Source organism: Zootoca vivipara, chromosome 1 (assembly GCF_963506605.1).
Source record: "Zootoca vivipara chromosome 1, rZooViv1.1, whole genome shotgun sequence".
Lineage (NCBI taxonomy): Eukaryota > Metazoa > Chordata > Lepidosauria > Squamata > Lacertidae > Zootoca > Zootoca vivipara.
In genome coordinates this window covers 8683624-8704862 of record NC_083276.1, presented here as the reverse complement: position 1 = coordinate 8704862, position 21239 = coordinate 8683624, and the positions used below count along the sequence as shown (strand labels likewise).

General features: G+C 45.3%; 1 protein-coding gene across 2 annotated transcripts; it reads right to left on the bottom strand.

The window, feature by feature from the left end:
* Positions 1 to 3514: 3514 nt before the first annotated feature.
* On the bottom strand, positions 3515 to 18364 carry SNAPC1 (small nuclear RNA activating complex polypeptide 1). Of its 2 annotated transcripts, XM_035104346.2 has the most exons (11): positions 18222 to 18364; positions 15973 to 16132; positions 15727 to 15867; positions 12679 to 12786; positions 11768 to 11926; positions 10598 to 10666; positions 9557 to 9570; positions 9366 to 9438; positions 8230 to 8371; positions 6050 to 6151; positions 3515 to 5105 (listed from the first exon to the last, which is right to left on the bottom strand). In XM_035104346.2, the coding sequence occupies exons 1-11, from the start codon at positions 18350 to 18352 to the stop codon at positions 5071 to 5073; spliced, it is 1134 nt and encodes a 377-aa protein (XP_034960237.1). In that variant the 5' UTR covers positions 18353 to 18364; the 3' UTR covers positions 3515 to 5070. The 2 variants fall into 2 exon arrangements, with proteins under 2 accessions (XP_034960237.1, XP_034960245.1); XM_035104354.2 differs by lacking the exon at positions 9557 to 9570 and having other exon boundaries at positions 3517 to 5105; positions 9366 to 9428.
* Between the last annotated feature and the right edge of the window lie 2875 nt (positions 18365 to 21239).

Genomic DNA, 21239 nt, shown 5'->3' with positions numbered 1-21239 from the left:
CTCAGGGTCCAAGCTGGCCACCAAGCCAGCCATGATGTCCCAATTCCAGGAGATTCCATTCCCCTCCTCCAGTTTTCCTCCCCCCCCCAAACAACCAACCAACATGCTCTGTCCCCACTGGGGTTCTGCAGAGGGCTTCACTATTACGTTCTCTTTCTACGCAAGGCTCCAATACATAAAGTACTTTGTGTGCGTCCTTAAAGTATATAAAGACCCAATACAAGATGCACAAAACCTTCGGGGGCTGGGGGGGTGACACACACTGCCTCGCCCCAGCTCCTTGCAGTCACACCCCCAGGCCCCAGCCCATGTCCCCATAGACCTCGGCACGGCGCATATTATGCCAGAGCCCCACACAGCAACATAGGGGATATGGGTTTGGAATGCGGGGGGGGGGCATTGCCTAAAGCCTCTGGATTCAGCTGCACCCCCCAGGCCGGGCCGAGAGCTGCTCGAGGAAGGCTCACGATGCAGCAACAGCGGCAGCCCCGCTCGGCTCACTGCAGAGAGGCCCAGGCAACGGGGAAGAAGGCAGGAGGCGAGAGCGACGGCTCAGGTGGGCCTCGCAACGAAGCCAGCAGGAGAGGATGGGGAAGAAGGAGGAAGGTTCCGCGGAAACGCGCGAAGCTCGTGCATCTCGCAAGGAAATTGGAGGAGGGGGAGATAACAGAGAGCCGGCAGGTCTAGCAAGGGAGCAGGGATCCCGCGTCCAAGCCTGCAAAAACAAGACACACAAACACACACACCCGTTTTGCAGGGACCCCCAGGAGCGCACTTACTGTCGGTCGCCATCCTTGCAGCTGCCAGCAAGAGGTGCTCGCTTTTGCAAGCGGGCGGCGGCCCCTCCTGGGCCTCGCGGTCTTCCACCTTGCAGCGGCTGCCTGGCCGTCCGTCGTCGGGCCGGAGGGCGGAGAGGCAGCCCCTTCCTTCGGCCGGTACCTGCATGCAGCGCGCGTCCCAGGCGAGGAAGGAAGGGCGCACGGGCGCCTTTACGCACGCGCCGCGCCGCGGAGCCCCGGGGCGGGGGGCGCCTCCTGCACGTGCGCCTCGCCTTCCGCGCTGCGGACGGCGAGACGCTTCGGGGGAACGGGGGCTGCTGCCTTAGACCCAGGAGTCTCCCTATGCGAGAGCGCCTCTGAGGGCGTGCAGAGTGCGCCGCCGCCAAAGCACAAAGACGCACGCCTTGGGCAGGGAGATGGCCGCCAACTTGGACGGCTTTGGGCTACTACTTGCCATGATGGCTATGGTGCTGTGACTCTGCAGCTGGAGGCAGTCATGGTTTTGAGTACCAGTTGTTGGAAACCAGGCCAGTGGCCCTTGGGCTCATGTTCTGTATCCCTGGTTTCTTATTGCGGCACCTGTTTGGCCACTGTGGCCCAGAAGGTTCTGCTCAGGTTCTTATGTCTGAAATCAGGCAGGGACATAGACCCGGTCTAAATAGTTTGAACTGGATTTTGAATTAAATATGCAATTCATTCATAGAACTGTAGAGATGGAAGAGACCACTAGGATAATCTAGTCCGGTGTTTCCCAAACTTGGGTCTCCAGCTGTTTTCGGACTACAACTCCCACCAACCCTAGCTAGCAGGAACAGTAGTCAAGGATGATGGGAACTGTAGTCCAAAAACGGTTGTAGACCCAAGTTTAGGAAACACTGAATTCTAGTCCAACCCCCAACAGTGCAGGAATATTTTGCCCAACATGGGGCCCTGGGTGTAGCCAAGGGGGCAGGGGGGCAGCTGCCGCCCATCAAGTAAATCGATAAAAATACTTAACTGAGGTTCTGCCCACCCCTCCGAAATGAAGCCTGCCCTCCCACAGGATTTATTGGGGGGCAGAACAGAGTTATCTGTGATGTAATTGCTCAGTTTTTATTTGCTTGATTTAGTGAGGGGAGCAGCTGCACACACACAAACTCTGTTTGGGTTTTGCTAAATTGGTAGCATGAGAAACCTTCAGATTACTTCTTCACACAATCAACTCTGGGACAAGCAATTAACATTGGGCAGAAAGCCAAGGTCTGCCTCAGCCGTAGCAACTGCTCTCTCATTGGTTGAAGATTAGCTAGCACAGTATGTGGTGTGGTGAGTGTGCTGTATCGATTGTGAGACAGAGAAGAGAGGATTTATTCTACTTTGTTTTTGAGTTCTAAACTTGGACATAGAAACTCTGGATTTCTTTTATTTAATAAATCCTGTAAATAGTTATTCTGCATCCAGACGTCTAGTCATTACTACCGCCAGAAGCTTCCGGATTGCGCAACACTCTGCTACGTTCAGGCTGAAGTGACACCTGACACTTTAATATTCTAAGAACCTCCATGCATGAAGACTGAATCCTTAGAAACCAAGGGGGTGGGGGCCCAAAAACTTTTGGGATCTAGACCACCTGTCTCTTTGCAACCTGTTGGCCCACTCTCAGAAAACAAGCAAAGGAAGTGATTGACCTGTTTCTCCGAGCCTGAAAAAAAAGAAGTCGGGACTAAAAAGCAGGGAAGATTTTGTGCCCCTGGGAGTGTGGCGCTGCCACTGCACTGGGTGAAGAAGCCCCTTCCCAGAGTCTGCCAACTGGCACAAGGATGCTCAGCAGCTATTTGAATCACTAAGCTTGTGTTGTTGTTGTTTAGTCGTGTCCGACTCTTCGTGACCCCATGGACCAGAGCACGCCAGGCAATCCTGTCTTGCACTGCCTCCCGCAGTTTAGTCAGACTCATGTTGGTGGCTTCGAGAACACTGTCCAACCATCTCATCCTCTGTTGTCCCCTTCTCCTAGTGCCCTCCATCTTTCCCAACATCAGGGTCTTTTCCAGGAAGTCTTCTCTTCTCATGAGGTGGCCAAAGTATTGGAGCCTCAGCTTCAGGATCTGTCCTTTCAGTGAGCACTCAGGGCTGATTTCCTTCAGAATGGATAGGTTTGATCTTCTTGCAGTCCATGGGACTCTCAAGAGTCTCCTCCAGCACCATAATTCAAAAGCATCAATTCTGAGCTTGTACAATTGCATTAATTGTTAGATGAACTGGCTTGCCTTGTGCCTTATTTATACACTGTTGCGTTTAAAAGACCTACACTCGCTCCCCGTACGTTTCCAAGCACAATTCAAAGTGTTGGTGCTGACCTTTAAAGTCCTAAATGGCCTTGGCCCTGTATACCCAAAGGAGTGTCTCCACCTCCATTGTTCAGCCCAGAAACCAAGGTCCAAGGGTCTCTACTGGTGGTTCCCTCACTGCAGGAAAGTGAGGCTACAGGGAACCGGCATAGGGCCTTCTCGACAGTGGCACCCACTCTCTGGAATGCCCTCCCATCAGATGTCAAGGAAATAAATGCTTTAATTTTTCATAGACATCTGAAGGCAACCCTGTTTTGTTGTTGTTGTTGTTTAGTCGTTTAGTCGTGTCCGACTCTTCGTGACCCCATGGACCATAGCATGCCATGGACAAAGATAACAACCCTGTTTTAGGAAGGTTTTAATGTTTGATGTTGGTTTCCTGTACTTTTGTTGGAAGCCGACCAGAGGACAACCCACTTAGATGGAGGGGGTATAAGAAATAAGAAGTTGTTGTTATTTGTTCATTTTTAATGTTATCATTATTACGGCAAGACTCTTTGAGCTGTTCTTGGGAAAGCAGAATACAAATATTAAATCAACCCAAAGCAAAAAATCCCTCATGCCATCCTGAAAAAAAGAAAAACACAGCAGTACAAAGGAAGCAGGTTTCAGATCAAATTTTTAACATTAGTTTCAGAAGCACTTGGGCTTGTATCTAGTAGTCCATATTAACAATTCAGTTTGCTTAACTTGCTTCGTCAAAATGTCTGAAACACAGGCGTTCAAACAGACAATAAAAGGGTGGCTTGTAGACTGTCAGTGTCTTGCAGGAGGTATTCAAATGCATGCAGAACTTTAGGGTTTGTTTTTTTTGCAATTAAAGGGCTCTGTCACACCAGCACAACAAATTCACTTTTTTAAGGAACTGACTTTTTGCGTTTGGAAAGTGACTGAGAAATGTTTTGAGAAGTGTGGGATGAACAAATGACTTGTGGAAAGACATGTAAACACCTTGCAAGCAAATCAGGATAAATGCTCCTTGTTGTGCAAACTGCCCTGCAAAACACGTCGGAGGCAATGCTCAGCAAATAATCTAAACTCTGCATAAGCAAGAAAAACGGGGCACATGTTCAATAAACAGGTAATCTGGAAGGGGTCCAAAGACAGGCAGAACAGAATTTTAAAGATTCCTTACACACTGCTGCTCCACATTATTTTGCAGGCAAGTATCGAAAGGGCTTCGCTGTGCAATGTGCTATTAAGCAGTCAAGATGTTGCTGCCTAGAAAAAATAGCACAAAACAGCCTAGGCATCAAAAGCTGTACAGTAGGAGAAAAATAAAAGAACAGCATGTTCTTTCTAGAAAAGAAAGGCGGACTGGAAAAATGTCTTTACGCGCAGGCCAAACTCCATAGTGGGATGCAAATGAAATGAAAAAATTGTGAAGCCTAAGGCAGATTGCAATAGTGGTGCCCGCCCTGTGGAACACCCTCCCATCGGATGTCAAACAGATAAACAACCACACAACTCCCTGAAGACATCTGAAGGCAGCCTGTTACCAGGATGTTTTTAATGTTTGATGTTTTGCTGTGTTTTTATTATGTTGAAATCTGGGGGCAACCCAGTCAGGTGGCCAGGGTATAAGTAAGATTATTATTATTATTAATCTATACTCTTTAATGAATGTGGGGAGTTTTTCTTAAAACCAAAAATTTATTTTAAGATATGAGTAATACAATATAATCTTATATACAATGCTAAACCTAAGAACCGTTTCTCAGTATTCGTAAGTCCCAGGTACATGAAATCCCCTGTTCAGCACATCAAACTATTGCACGACATAGAACAGGCTCTCTTCACTTTGAGCTTCCCAAAAAAGTTCTTCCTGCCTTCTTGAAATGAGAACAGGCGTGTGCAGTTTGCAGTGTGTCTTCAGGCCACTTGGATAGCCTCGCCCACTAGCCAGAGGCACGGTTTCCTTCTGGGAATTCACACCATCAATTCACAGTATTTAGATTTTCCTCTCAACGAGCTCGCTTTCTCTTGCTGGGCATGAAGTCTGGCAAAAAAAAGAGAAGGAAAAAGTGGCCATCATCCAAGAAATTGGCAAAGGAAAAGGATTTAAGAAAGCCAAACCTGAACAAGAAAGATTTATCAGCAAAGTTTTTAGGAAGAAATGGTGAGAAGAGGAAGGTTAGTTTGCATGACTTCCCAAAACAAGGAATTATTGTGGAATAATTTGGGAATTATAGGGACAGAACTACCTAAATTATATAGAAATTTATTCACGCATGCTACAACAGCAACAAGAATGTTACTTGCCCCAAAATGGAAAGAAGCGGAAGTCCCAGTAAAGGAAGAATGGATACAAAAACTTATGAAATATGCAGAAATGGCGAAGCTTACCAGAAGAATAAGAAATCAAGATAACAAACTCTTTATAATAATAATAAATTTGTTATTTATACCCCGCCCTCCCCAGTCAAAACCGGGCTCAGGGCATCTAACACCAATAAAATTACAATAAGACATAAAAGAAAAGAAAACAATTAACATACAGATTAAAATACAATATTAAAATTTAAAATGCAGCCTCATTTTAAGTAGCCCATAAATCAAAACCATGAGGGAGGAAAACACAGGGGTCAGACTTATAAAAGAATGGAAATGGTTTATTGAATATTTACAGATGAACTGTAAACAGATAAAAACATTGGCAGGATTATTGTAATAACCTGCAGTTTTGGAAGAGTAGATATTTACGGTGGATAATTAAATGAGTAAATTAAATGAATTTGGATATGCAGAAGGTATGAAAGAATAAATTTAAGGAACCGCAGAAAGGGGGGGGGACAGAAATCCAATTTTGAAATGTTGAATGGATTGTAAAATTAATGAAATGTATAAATTTGAAAAGTATGAATAAAAACCGTTTTTAAAAAAAGAGAAGAGGGAAGTTAGCTTTTGCACTACTTCTCACAATAAGGACACCCTCCAATGTACCTTCGTCACTAGAATGGTCAGTATCTTCTTCTTCATCATCCTCTGCAATCACAGGCATACTCAGGGTCCCAGCACTCTGCTCCTCTGTCAACTGCAACGTCCCTGCAAAGGCAACACCAATCTCAAAAAGGAACTAGTTTCCATTTCAGCTCCGTAGCTACCGTACTTTTCTGTCTATAAGACACCCCCATGTATAAGACGTCACTTATTTTTCGGGACTCAAATTTAACAAAACGGGGGGATGGCACAGAGTTTGCGGAGGATTGCCTAGGGTTGTTGAGCTTTTTGGGAGGGGGGCTGCCAAAATTCCGCTTCCCGTCTGTCCCATCGTGCCGGCAGAAGCTGCCAATCGCCCGCCCAACTGCCGGAGTGTCAGCCAATCAACACCACCCATTGACGCAGCAACCAATAACATGCACAATAGCCGCTGACAGCCGCGGCAGCAACCAGTCAAACGTCCACCCTTATAAACGACCCCCACTCTTTAGCATGATTTTTAAAGGGAAAAAATAGTCTTATGCACAGAAAAGTACGGTATGTCCTTGCCGGTCAGTTTTGCAGATGCAGTTAAACTCTTTCGGGATGCAGGTTTTTAACAAAAGGAGCCTAATAATGCAAAGACTCTGCAGAGCATCTCTTTACCGATGATATATCGTGGGGAACAAAAAGATCGTCAACGTCTAACAACCTTTTGTCTCAGCGATGCCACTGATAGCCCCAAAATGGACAGATTTGAGACACCTTCATATTCACGAATGGAGGCGGAAGATGCGGACTTCAGCACTTAACAGAGAAACTTGTGGAACAAAGGAAGGCAGGAAGGGGAAAGCTATAGGAAAAACGATTGTATAGAAAGATGACTTCCTTTGAGGACTCCTATGAACAAATACAAACTGATCTGGAATTGTAATGGGAACGGTTGTTGTGCAATGATTTCATAGGTCGTGTGCTAATGAAGAGGGCGTGGAACGAGGTTGAGTTACAAGAATACGGGAATATCAAACTGTAATTCTAAAAATTAAAAGCAGCTTTTTGGGGGGGGGGGAATACAGGATACTCTCATTATATTCTGCTAATTGCTTGCATAGCTGCAGCTGACTGAATTCTCTTCTGATCTTCTGTTAAAGAGGAAGATGAATACTGTTCTTACTTCCCCCTGCAAATATCTTCGTATATTTACGAACGTAGGAAGCTGTCTTATATTGATTCAGGCCACTGGGTCCCATCTAGCGCAGTATTGACTACACAGTGGTTCGCCGGGATTTCAGATGGGACACTCCCAGCCCTAGCTAGAGACTAAACCGGGGACCTTTTGCGTGCAAAAGATGCTGTACCCCAGAGCCATGGCCTTTTATTATAATAATAACAACAACAACAACAACAACAACAACAACAACAATTTATTATTTATACCCCGCCCATCTGGCTAGGTTTCCCCAGCCACTCTGGGCGGCTTCCAACAGAAAGATAAAACACAATAATCTATTAAACATTAAAAGCCTCCCTGAACAGGGCTGCCTTCAGATGTCTTCTAAAAGTCTGGTAGTTGTTTTCCTCTTTGACATCTGTTGGGAGGGCATTCCACAGGGCAGGTGCCACCACCGAGAAGGCCCTCTGCCTAGTTCCCTGCAACTTGGCTTCTCACAACGAGGGAACCGCCAGAAGGCCCTCGGAGCTGGACCTCAGAATGATGGAGGTGAAGTAAATGCTTTTATAAGCATTTACAAAGTTTGGGAGGGGGGGGAGGTGTTATAACACTTAGCATAGTAAAAGTAAGTGGTTTGCATAAAAGGTAAGAAAAATGCAACAAAATTAAGTTAAAAAAAATCCCTGACAATTGGATAAAAGCTGTTCAAGACGACTGCCAGTAGGCCACCCCGTACAATCCACAAGATCATCAGAAGCACGATGGGCTGAAGGAGGCAGCGGCAGGCACACACACAAGGCACTCACATCCCCTCCCGTATGGCAACCAGTCAAAGGATGCTCTTATCAAAGGATGGCTCAGGAGGGTGGGATTTTGTACCCCTTCCCAGGAGTTGTGCATGGAAGCCTGTACAGCAACTGCACAAATTTCAGGAGTGAATACGTGTTATGTGATAAGCAAGGAATTACAACTCCCTTCCCCCCCGCCCAACACACACAAACACGCTTCTGTTTTGGAAAAGGGGTTTCCCTACCTCTGCTTTTCCGAGTTTCATTCTTCCTCCTCGGCTGCAAACTTTTGCTGGCTTTCTTAGCCCTTGGCGATTTGGATTTCCCACGATCTGTTGATTCGGAAGACTCCAGCTTAACTTGGCGGTGCCGTCTTGATTTGGAAGCCTAAAACATTTAGTGTTGGGTTTTTTTAAAAAAGGAAAAAGTCAGAAGTAAATTAAGCAAGAAGGAAAACAAAATTTTAGTAGTGTGCATGGGGGGGGGGCAATCAAATGAACTGCTTGGATCTTGCCACTGCTTAATTCTGCCCCCTGTAATGTTGTCATATGCTAGATTCCTTAACAGAATGATCATGAAGGAAAGTTAGGAATTCAACCCCTTAGCACAGGCCATGCACGGACTCATAACACACAAAGCGGGGGGGGGGGAGAATCCAGATTCTATTACTCACTAGTATTATACAACAGCAATTTCACCGTCGCATGAAATCATGAATCTCTTAATGGTATTTCAAGGGAGCAGAGTTAAAATTGTTAAATCCCTAATCCAATTCGCCCCTTCTCTCCATGGCTGTTTTTAAGCTTCAGAAAAAGATGTCAGAGATCCAATTGCAGATATCTAGTCTAGCTTGTTGTCAGTCACTGAGTTTTCTCTGCTGCATTTTAAATACTGATCTTCCAGTGCTGCAAGTCTGCTAGTTTGCCACTGATCAATGCACTTAACTTACATAGGTGATTTAAAAAAATACCACTTTTTAATATTACAGTGCACTCATATTTCAGTATCAGTGCATGATATTGTGCGAAACTGTTGGACCCAACCAGCTACAGTTGGCCCTTCTTAGGACTAACCTGTGAAAGATTGCGAGCTTTTCATATTCCAGAACTTGGGTCATTTTTTTCATCTCATCTTTAAACTCAATACTGTAACACAGTCCGTCCTGTGTCATAGGCAACTAATATATATTATAACTTATACTACATCAGCATATCCTCAATACATGCATCAAGGAAAGAAATCAGAATAACAAAGAATAGTAAGAGATATAACTTTTCATCATACAGAAAAGTAAAGAAGGTACTAAGGAGAGTCATATATTTCAACTTAGAACCCATTATTGCGATGGAATAGAATTTCCTGATATTCCCGTCACACTTACTTGAACAACTGAAGAGTAAGATTTGGATTTGATGTCGGCTAATGCTCTGGCTCTTTCAAATCCCTGGAAAAGAAAAGACTTTTAGCATTGCATCGCCCAGGCCTAGACAAGGACACAGTCCCTACACCTGACTATTTTGCGCTGAGATCCCAGGTATCACAATAAAAATCGTTATTTTTCCGTGTATAAGACGAGGGTTTTTTGGCTTAAAAAAAAAAAGAGTAAGAAATTAGGGGTCGTCTTGTACACGGAACATGGGCATCTGGGGGAATTTTAAAAATATTTAAGCATATGTCTGGGATTTTGGATTTGGGGAGTATTTGAAGAATATTTAAATAATAATAAAAGAACTCCACTGGCAAAACTAGACTGAGCCTGTTAGACCATCAATCGATATTACAAAGGTGACAGAGAATATGAATAGAAAAGAGAAAAAGGTAATATGGGGAAAATATCGTGCAACATTACTTAATTAACAGAAAAGAAACAGCAAGCATAATTGGGGGTCAACGGAAAGTAGAAATAGTGTAAATATTAGAAACTGAAACAAACAATGTGTATCTGTATTTGTATCAGTGTGTGTATTTGTGTGTTTTGTGTTTGTATTTGTGTGTTTTATGTTTGTTTATTCTTTGTAATTCTTTTTAATCAATAAAGACATTACTAATAAATAGTAAGAAATTAGGGGTCGTCTTGTACACGGAACATGGGCATCTGGGGGAATTTTAAAAATATTTAAGCATATGTCTGGGATTTTGGATTGGGCGGGCTGAGGCGGTCCTTCCTGCTACCGTCCTCCCTTTCCTCCCCCGCCCCCCGGGCTGCATACTGACAACTGGCTCCCTCCTGAAGCCCCCGCTGGCTCGAACACCAGATTGAGAGCAGCTGCCGCCACCGCCGCTGAGACCTGCCTCAGCTACCTCTCCTTGCCCTTCTTTCTCTTCCTTGGCATCCTTCTTGGGAGTCTGCTTTCCCGCAGCAGCAGCAGCAGCCACCGAGGGGAAGTGTGTGGTGCCCCCCCCCCAGTCGCTGCCTTTGCTTCTGCACCACGGCACACTGCATGCATCTCATGCTGGAAACTTTGAAGGCCATCGCCCCCAAAAGGATCAAGAAACTTGCCGCTGCCAATCATCCAGACTTTCACTTCTATTTTAGGGTTTCATTCTCTTAATTCTGGGTTAAAAAAAATATAGGGGGCGTCGTAGACATGGAAAAATACGGTATTTCCTTACCTCTGTCCCTTGCGAAGGACCCTCCTTTGCATTCGTGGCTTCTTCACCCACAGCGGCCAAGGCCAGCTCCTGGAAAGGGCAAGACATTCCACAGGGTTGAAGTCTGAAATACGGAGGCCTTGGTCTATAACAGCGGCTCCCACTGGCCCCTTGGTTCCATGAACCAAGTCCTACCCTACCCTTCAAAGAAATAAACAACTCTCTGACTTTGAGAACAAAATTTAAGTTTTGACTTTGAGAAGACATCTGAAGGCAGCCTTGTTTAGGGAAGTTTTTGATGTCTGATGTTTTATCGTGTTTTTAATATTCTGTTGGGAGCAGCCCAGAGTGGCTGGGGAAACCCAGCCAGATGAGAGAGGTGTATATATCTAGTTTAATGAATTCAACGGCGCTGATCAGCTTGATCCAGTGATACAACTTTTCAAAGTCTGATAGTCATTTACATTTCCAACTAGTCCCACTGCACCACCACTTACCGTAGTGCCCCCCTAGGTGACCCCGCTGCCCCCCAGGGGGTGGCGCTTTGGGATGCAAAGGGCTAAAGCAAGGTACTCTAGGGATCCGAGGAAGCATGATGTGCAATGATCACTGTGCATGAAATTTAATACAGACAGAACGCGCCCCCTCATCTGTTCTGCATAGGTGTCTTGGCTATTCACATATGACCATCTGCTTCAAAAACGGGCTGTTCCCCTGTCCTGTTTACACAGCATCGTGCCACAATGGCAACTGTAGGCCCAAGTGGATCTCTGTAGATCTGCCAGTTCTTCGCTCCCCGCAACAGGACACAGCACAAAGTTTGCTTCTGCAACAGTCCAAGCAAGTGTGCAATTCACACATCCCTATATTGTCCCCATTAGCTTCTAGGGGCCCCCTAAACACAACACAAATTTATACTGTTTGGCACCCCACAGCGAGAGCCGTCCAATCCGCATTGCTCTTGCATCATCAGTACATCAGGATTCCATGGAAACAGAGGTAAGCCATGCGCAAAAGCCAACAACTCAATGGCAAATCTCCCCAGATCAGCTCTAATTTTTAAGGCCTTGGGGGTAGGATAGCCAGGACACTTTCAAAAGTGCATCACGAGCTGCAAAGGGAGAAATGGCTTTCCAACCACCCATACAAGCTTCAACAGCACACAAGCAAACAGAAGATGAAGCCACCTACCGCTTTCTTCTTCTGCCACTCTTGATGCTCCAAAATGATGTTCTTGAAATTGTCTACGAAGTCGTCTTTTATCAGATTAAGAGCCTTGTCCGGCTGGGACTGGTCCTCGGAGACCAGGCACTTCATCTTTTGGTAGTGGTCGTGAATGTTCTTAGCTTCCTTAAAATGTAAATAAATATATTGGCCAGCAGGAAAGCTTTGGAAGCAAAAGTGAAACTTACCTACGGAAGACTTTGAAAGATGACGACAGAATGCTCTCCCCAGCGAAGTTCGCCTGGCACCTTCATTACACACCTTTAGGCGCCAGGCAAACGTTCCTTTTTAACCAGGCCTTTGGTTGATCTGTTTTACATCCTATGCCCTTTTAAAATGGGGGTGGGGATGAGGGGGTAATGGGGTGTTGTTTTTATTTTGATTATATATATCTTGTGGTTTTATATTTTGATTTTGTTCTGTGAACTGCCCTGAACCCTCCGGGTATAGGGCGGCATATAAATTTAATAAATAAATAAATAATCTGACTTTCTTCACCCATGTTTTATTCTGGATTGCTTTATTTGATGTTTTACTGTGTTTTAAATCACACTGAGATTTTCCCTTAGATTTCTCTTAGAAATATAAAGCAGTATAGAAATGAAATGAATAATATTATTATTACTATTATTGCTAGTATCAATCAGAACACAATTCAAATAAAAGTCATTTTTTGCAACCCCAACACATAGGAGGGTTTGCGGGTGGTATTTAAATTTGTTACACCTTCCATGTGGTTGCGGCATCGCCGTCTGTGCATGAAGGGACAGAATGGCCCCTGGAACACAGGGCGACATTGCTAAACCAGCAGGCTAGGCCACCTGGAAGATGCTGCAGCAGAAACAGCAGAAACGTTAAGAGCATGATGCGTACTCCACCTCTAAGAAGTCATGCGGCTTAAGCATTGCAACTCGGTCCTCCGGATCCCTGAACTCGCTCCTGGTCTCCGTCTTCTCCTGCATGTTCTTCTTAGTCCTGAAGGAAAGCTAGAAAGAGGTGGTCGCGTCAGGATAAAAGCAGAAGGGGAAACCGGATGAGCAAACGAAAGTGAAATGCCACTGAGGTTTCAAGAACTCTGCAAGGTAAGCAACCTAGGCAGGAATCACCTAACCAGCCCCGCCAGTGGAAGCCCTGACCCCAGGGTGGATAAAAATCAATGATTTAAAAATCAATCAATCAATCAAAAAACTATTTCTTTTATTTTAAATCGAATTTTTTTTTATTTAAATTGGATTTTTAAAATAAAATGCATTCAGAAGAAAAATATTTCTAAATATAGTTTTCTATTGAAGTTATAGTCCAAAGCAGGCATCCCCAAACTTCGGCCCTCCAGATGTTTTGGACTACAATTCCCATCATTCCTGACCACTGGTCCTGTTAGCTAGGGATCATGGGAGTTGTAGGCCAAAACATCTGGAGGGCCGCAGTTTGGGGATGCCTGGTCCAAAGGCTATTCATCAGGAAATACTGTAAGGATTTGTTTTAAGTTTTTCATGTGTGCTAAAACTCAGTCTAAGTTTTTTAAAAAAAATGTTTGACCACATCAGTTAATAAATATGGATACATATTACTTTAGTTAAATAAATTGTTTAAATTGTTATTAAGAAAACGATTGTTTTTCTCCTTCCAACAGCAGAAAAGTTGTCGAAACATAAACAGCTAACTTATTAAACCTCACAATAATTTCCTAATTATCTATGTATTTCTAATAGTATAACCAAATCAGTAATTTTTCATATAACTGTAGAAACTACTTTGAAAATTTATTATTCCAAAAATGAAACTTTCCTCTGGTTGCAAATATTAAAATTATACCAGCAAGAATGATTCTTTCTGTTAAAAATAATAATAAATTCACGTCTTACTGACAAGTGATTTAAATCCACCCTGCCTGACCCCATTCTCCCCATACCACAACCCCTGAAATTGGGGGGTGGGGAGCACAAGAAAAAACCCAGAACAGCATGGCAGAAGACGGGAGTATCATTCCACCTGGCAGGCCGGTATGGATGCGCAGATGGAATGACTGTAAAAGCACAGCCTTTAATTCTACCCTGTGCTTCTGCAAAGTACATGCTGATCGTCAAAACACAGTCTCAATTGAATGTTCATTTCCACACCACAGAAACTGGCATCAGAGGCCATCGTTTAAGAAACAGTCACCATTAAATTTACCTGGCGCCAAAGAAACACAGCAGCTGAACACATCCAAACGCTGAGGTTTTTTTTTCCAATTACAGACATCCCTCCACACTTACGTGCATTCCATTCACACACAAGCAGGAAATAAATAAATACAGTTGTACCTTGGTCGACAAATGCCTTGCGACTCGAACGTTTTGGCTCCCGAACGCTGCAACCCGGGAAGTGAGTGTTCCGGTTTGCAAACGTTATTTGGAACCCAAATGTCCGACGGGGCTTCCGCAGCTTCCGATTGGCTGCAGGAGCTTCCTGCAGCCAATCGGGAGCCGCGCCTTGGTTTCTGAATGTTTGGGAAGTCGAACGGACTTCCGGAACAGATTCCGTTCGCCTTCAGAGCTGTAGCCTCAAACTGGGAAAAGGCGGGAGAGAGCAAGGAGACTGAAGGCTGAAGAGGACTTCACTAAGGGCAGAGGAAGCCTTGAAGAAACCCAGAAGGGCGGGGGGGCTTTGTTTAGAATGCACAGCCTCCCCACCTAGCAGCTAATGCATGTGGTACTGAAGCAGCAGCAGCTACTTCTTTGCAAAGTAAAGGTAAAGGACCCCTGACAGTTAAGTCCAGTCGTGGACAACTCTGGTGTTGCGGCGCTCATCTCGCTTTACAGGCCAAGGGAGCCGGCGTTTCTCCGCAGACAGTTTTTCCGGGTCATGTGGCCAGCAGGACTAAGCAAGCCTGCCACACGGACTAAGCAGCGCACGGAAACGCCGTTTACCTTCCCGCCGGAGCGATACCTATTTATCCACTTGTGCTTTCGAACTGCTAGGTTGGCAGGAGCAGGGACCGAGCAACGGGAGCTCACCCCGTGGCGGGGATTCAAACCGCCGACCTTCTAGCCCAGGCATGTCAAACCTACGGCCCTCCAGATGTTTTGGCCTACAACTCCCATGATCCCTAGCTAGCAGGACCAGTGGTTGGGGAAGATGGGAATTGTAGTCCAAAACATCTGGAGGGCCGCAGGTTTGACATGCCTGTTCTAGCCCATGTGGTATTGAAGAAGAAGAAGAAGCTGCTTTGCAGTGCATCCTAAATCCAGTTCCAGAGCTTCGACTCTAGTTGGAGAGAGAGCTGTAGGGAAGGGGGAGCAGGGGGAAATGTGCGCTTAAGAAGCTTTTTAGAGGGTGCTACCCACTTATAAAGCATCTTAAAAAGCAGAGACATCACGTTGCCTACAAAGGTCCGTATAGTTAAAGCTATGGTTTTCCCAGTAGTGATGTATGGAAGTGAGAGCTGGACCATAAAGAAGGCTGATTGCCGAAGAATTGATGCTTTTGAATTATGGTGCTGGAGGAGACTCTTGAGAGTCCCATGGACTGCAAGAAGATCAAACCTATCCATTCTGAAGGAGATCAGCCCTGAGTGCTCACTGGAAGGACAGATCGTGAAGCTGAGGCTCCCTATACTTCGGCCACCTCATGAGAAGAGAAGACTCCCTGGAAAAGACCCTGATGTTGGCAAAGATGGAGGGCACAAGGAGAAGGGGACGGCAGAGGACGAGATGGTTGGACAGTGTTCTCGAAGCTACGAACATGAGTTTGACCAAACTGCATGAGGCAGTGGAAGACAGGAGTGCCTGGCGTGCTATGGTCCATGGGGTCACGAAGAATCGGACACGACTAAACGACAAAACAACAACAACCCACTTAAGCGATTTTCTTGCTTATGCCCGGAAGGTGACACCCGCGTACGATGCCTGTACGATTTTGTCAATATCAATCCAGTAACTCACAAATTTAGGCATTGCTGTGAAATGGAACGCTCTGTCCATCCGAAGCCTCCGGAAGACATAGGCAGCGTCGTAATACTGAGCATCTAACAGTTCCTGTTGGAATTTCATGACTTCAGCCCAGTCTTTGAGCGCAACCCTGATCTGAAGAAACAAACACAGGCACGTCTTCAAATTCAAGTCAGGAAAACACAACCTAGAAGCACCTATGAAAAGCCTGTAAGCGAATGCAGGCAGGGTTTGTTATACCTTTTGCTTCGGTTGGCCGAGTTGCGTATTGTACAATCCATACAGAAGATAAAGGGCACCAACTCGGACCTGGAAGGTGTAGGGGGGGAAGCAGTACGGCCACACCAACGCCAAAGCTTCCTTGGTGAACTTAATCTGCTCCGGAGTCCTTATTTTACCACTAAAAGATGAAAAAAGGAAAGATACAGCATGGCATTTGTCAATCCCATCAGTTATACGTCAAGAAAATACTACATCAACGATGACAGGAGAGGAGGGTCAGTGCTCAAGGGTTTAAACAGGCTGCCACAGGTTGCACAGCCTTGTTCTAATAGCCCCAGACCAAAATCAGACGCTTAGAAAGTTGGGACCATTTTAATCCGTTTTAGTATTTTTTAAATTTTGTGTGTTATAAAGTAGGCTGGTGAACTTTTCTCCATGTAAACCGCTTTGAGTTTTTTATAATGCCAACAAGTAAAACTAAAACAATATAATATAAATGAAATAAAATAAATAAAACATAGCATTGTTTGGGGGAGGCGGTTATTGGTTTGTTTTGTTTTTGTTCTTGTTCTGTATTTTGCCATTTTACCTTGTATTTTTATGCTGTGAGCCACCCTGAGATCTATGGATGAAGGGTGCTATAAATTTTTTAATAATAATAATAATAATAATAATAATTTTACATCTTACCCTTTTCTCCAAGGAGTTCAAGGTAGAATACATGGTTTCCCTTCCCCGCCCTCCTCCTTTAATCCCCAGAACAGCCCTGTGAGGTTGGCTCACCTGAGGGGCAGTGAGTGGCCCAAGGTCACCCCCATGGAGCACTTGAACGTGGTCTCCTGGGTCCCAGTCGGACATTCCTAACCCAGCCTTTCCCAACCTTGGGTCACCAGATGTGCTTGGCCTACAACTCCAACCATCCCTAGCTATCAGGACTGGTGGTCAGGGATGATGGGAGTTGTAGTCCAACAGCATCGGGGGGGGCACACGAAAGATTGAGAAAGGCTGCTCTTACCACTACGGTACACTTCAGAATCACAGATCTGTAGAATTGGAAGGGTCCCCCAAGCATCATCTATTCCAGGGGTCACCAAACTAAGGCCCAATCGCCTTCTAAATCCGGCCCACGGACAGTCCGGGAATCAGCATGTTTTTACATGAGTAGAATGTGTGCTTTTATTAAAAATGCATCTCTGGGTTATTTGTGGGGCATAGGAATTCATTCATTATTATTTTTTTCAAAATATAGTCCGGCCCCCCACAAGGTCTTAGGGACAGTGGACCGGCCCCCTGCTGAAAAAGTTTGCTGACCCCTGATCTAATCCAACCCTCCGCAATACAATGTTAACGTTTATGGGAGTTTTTTAATTAAAAAATTGTATGTTTTCAAAGTACCGGTAGGTTTGTTAATTTTTTCTGAATGCATTGTTTTACCCTTTTTTGTAAACTGGGTATAAATAGATATAATAATAACAACAACAATAATAATATCAGCATCTGGATAGCACACCACTGGCTGGCTCCTGGTCAGGGACAGTGAGAACCACAGGTAAGGCTGGCCCAAAGTGTTTTGGCACCTGAGGCTAACCAGTGTGGAGGGGGAAGTGAAGATCTACACCAGTGCTTCCAAACTCCAGTCGCCAGCTGTTGGGGTTTTTGTTTTGTTTTTTTGGACTACAACTCCCATCATCCCTAGCTTCCCGGACCAGTGGTCAAGGATGATGGGAACTGTAGTCCAAAAAAACAAAATAACAAAATCCTTCCAGTAGCACCTTAGAGACCATAGGTATGAGCTTTCGTGTGCATGCACACTTCAGAAGAAGCAGCATGCACACTTCATCTGAAGAAGTGTGCATGCACACGAAAGCTCATACCAATGACAAACTTTGTTGGTCTCTAAGGTGCTACTGGAAGGATTTTGTTATTTTGTTTTGACTGCGTCAGACCAACACGGCTACCTACCTGTAACTAGTACTTCAAAAAAAAACAGTGACCAAAGTTTGGGGAACCCTGATCTACATTAAGGGCAAGGATTGGGGCGAAAGATCTGCACTGGGATCCGCTGCCCCTGTGGATCCCACCCGAATGTAGGATTGGATGGGGACCCCCAAGGGTCATCCAGTCGAACCCCGCCTTCCCTCCCACCCAGCCTGTCAACCCTCCTGCAGTGCAGGGCTTTCATCTCTAGTTGCTGCAGCCAAGCCATTTCTTGGAAGGGGCGGCAAGGGGTGCAAGACACTCTGCCCATGCCCAGGGGCTACACTCACTAGAAGATGGTGTGGAAGCGCATCTCCCTCCACAGCGAGGCGAAGTCCTCGAAGCGGACGCTCTCGGCCTGCTGGAAGGAGCTGAGCATAGCCTCGCAGTCCGTCTTCAGGCCCGGCCAGCCGGCGCTCATGGTTGCTGCCGCCGCCGCCTCTCAGTTCTGGCGTCCCCACTGCGCGTGCGCGCTGCACACTGGTGCGAGAAGAGAAAGGGAAAGGTTAACCCTGCAGCTGCCGCTCTCGAAATAGCCCCAAGGCGACACGCTCGACGTGTGCGTTGCCCTTTTAAGAGTCGAGCTCACGGAAGCGGAGGTGGGAGCCTACAGCCAATCAGAGCCACGGTTTAGCTGCTCGCTCCGCCCTCTCTCTGAACTCCCACCCCTTTCTACTTCAGCTCTTTGGTTGAGTCTGGGGCTCCTAAGCCCCGCCTCTGGGCGATGGTTTAAAAGGGTGTTGGGAGCCGTGCCGTAGCAGCTGCAAATAAGGTTGCTTGTTTTATAAGAGAGCCGCCTCCATAGCCTAATGAGCTTTTAGTGTTTTATCAACCTGTAGTGTTTTTATTTCTTTGTTTCGCAAAATTTGCATGCTGCTTGACTGCAAAGAAGATTAAGGATGACATCAGCACTGAAAATTGTACAAGCGTAATTTAAATATACAGAAAACTTAAAAAACAAAAACAAACCCACAATAGACTAGACTTAAAACAAATTTAAAATTCACGCAAACTTTCTAAACGTCTGGGTTCTAAAGTACAGTTGTAAATTCTTCTTGATTTCATTGGTTTTTTTGCTTTTTGTAAACCACTTTGAGGGTTTTTTTTTACCCCCCCCCATCTTATTTATTTAGGCTGCAGCCCTAAGCTTACATACCTTTGAATTCACTACCTCACTGAATTCAATTGGACTTACTGTGTACAGCTGAAAATGGTGGCAGCATAAAGATAAATTCAACAGAGTAAATAATAATTTTTGACGGATGTAATAGTGGAAAACCGATTGGAATAGTTATCGTAAAATATGCAGGGATGTAAGATATGCAAAATGAACCATGGAAAGAGAAGAAGGGTAGTCATTGGATATTTTAAAGTATGTAAAATGTTTATTTGAAATTGTAAAACAGAAAATTTAACAAAAATTACATTAAATAGAGAAGTGAATCCTATTGAGTTCAACAGTGAACATAGGAAGCTGCCTTCGACAGGATCAATCTACTCTGTATAGTCTGCTCTGGTTTATCTACTCAATATTTTCTGGCACTGACTGGCAGCAGCTCCCTAGCGTTTCAGACAAAGGGGGGTGTTGAATCTGGGACCTTCTGCATGTGTCATTCTTAATCACAACGAATCAGCAAGATTATGTGTTTCCAAAAAGAAAAAGAAAAAAGACTAATACTCATTCAGGCTACATTAGTTAGACACACAGTTTCCAATTCGTGAGAATTAACACTGCCCTTTCTGTTCCTCCCCTCCACCATCCATGTGCAATTCTTAGGGTCGATTCTTTAATAAACTAGCTAACACATTTTTCCCTCCATAAACAGGAACCGGAGCTGGTCCCTAGGGGCAAAAGGGACAGTGGCCCAACAATAACAGCCACTTCATTTCACTCTCCTCTTCTTGCATTTTATATAATCTCTCACTCTCTGCTTGCTCCCATGTAGGTGTGCCTAGGGGGGGATGACACCCCGTCATCACCCTCTGTCTGGCTCTGTCTAGCAGATTCGGAATGAAATGTCTCAACAACAGTTATGTTAAATTACTTTCTTTTGCCCCCAAGTGCTCAGAAAAATCCTCAGCGTTTGGAAACTAGGAAGCTAAATAAAAAAGATTACACCTGGGAGTACCTTTCATGTGGTTGACAAGTATATTTTGCAAAATTACAAAGAAAAAGCCTTTTTTGTCTTAATTAAAGAAAAACACCTAAAACTAAAACAAGTTTCAACTATTCTGATTATTTCTACTTTTAGTTAAGTGTTTTTTATTTCTTTACTTGATTTCGGAGGGGCAGCTGCCCCACCCCCCACCCCCTGGCTATGCCCAGGCCTGTGTTCAGTGATGGGGACGCATCCTGACTGAGCGCCCTGAGGGAGGGTCATCAAGCGGTGACTCTGCATCCCCCTCCCTGCCATCCCATCGCACACAGGCCAACATGCCAAAACACACGTAGGAGGGCAGTCGAGCAAGGAACCCTCTTCGCTGATGCAGGGAGGGGAGAGGCGGGAGACGCCCGCGGCTCTGTCTCGGGTGCTGGACCGCACGTATAGTGGGCGTGGCCCGGCTGACCCGATTGGCTGGGAGCGGCCGGAACGTTTGACTCATTTGCATCCGCCTCCTGCATCCTCTTCTCAGCTCCGAGCTGGAGCCGGCGCAGCAGGGCACACCAAGGCAGACAGCAAGGATGGGGAGCAACTAGCTGGGGAGCGTTTCCCTCCTCGCACGTACGCCTCCCATTTTAAGGGATTGCTTTGTATGGTCGATCTGGTGCGAAGGAGGCGGTTTTTTTAAAGCGCTCTTAAGAAAACTGGTTCTCTCTCTCGCCATTCCGGGTAAGTATAATACTGGGTTATCAGAGATCGGTAGTGAGTCGATTTTAGTGGTGTAATAGAGCGCACTTAGGTCGGGTTGCCATGCACCCACTTTTTCCAGGACACATCTTTTTCCGGGGTTAAACTTGAGACAAGTTTATTTGCTTTGAATAGCCGTCAGTGTCTTCTTTTCTGCTCTTCAAAATATGGCAATTCTAGATGTACTTTTAATAGTTGCATAGATGAAGGAATTTGGGTGGGTAAAACTCTGTGGCTCAGAATATTGCTTTAAAGGGGGCTAGACCTGTTCTCTGAGCCATGTGGAACCTCCACAGCTGGTGATAGTGTACCTCTGAATACTGGTTTTCCAGAATCATCAAAGTGTGGTGTTGCCTTTATATGGGCTTTCAAGCTATTAAAAGCAGAGTAAGGCCCATTCTCCTTTGCACCTGTTTAGGGAAATGGTTTGGCAACAGACCACCCAATCCACACAGATGG

Bases quoted from the DNA above. Each gene is read 5' to 3' on its own strand.
- SNAPC1 (XM_035104346.2), bottom strand. From the start codon at position 18,352: ATGAGCGCCGGCTGGCCGGGCCTGAAGACGGACTGCGAGGCTATGCTC. The intron at 16,133-18,221 runs GTGAGTGTAGCC...TTCATCTTTTAG, and splicing joins CGCTTCCACACCATCTTCTA to TGGTAAAATAAGGACTCCGG. The intron at 8,372-9,365 runs GTAAGTGTGACG...TAAATGTTTTAG, and splicing joins CTTACTCTTCAGTTGTTCAA to GCTTCCAAATCAAGACGGCA.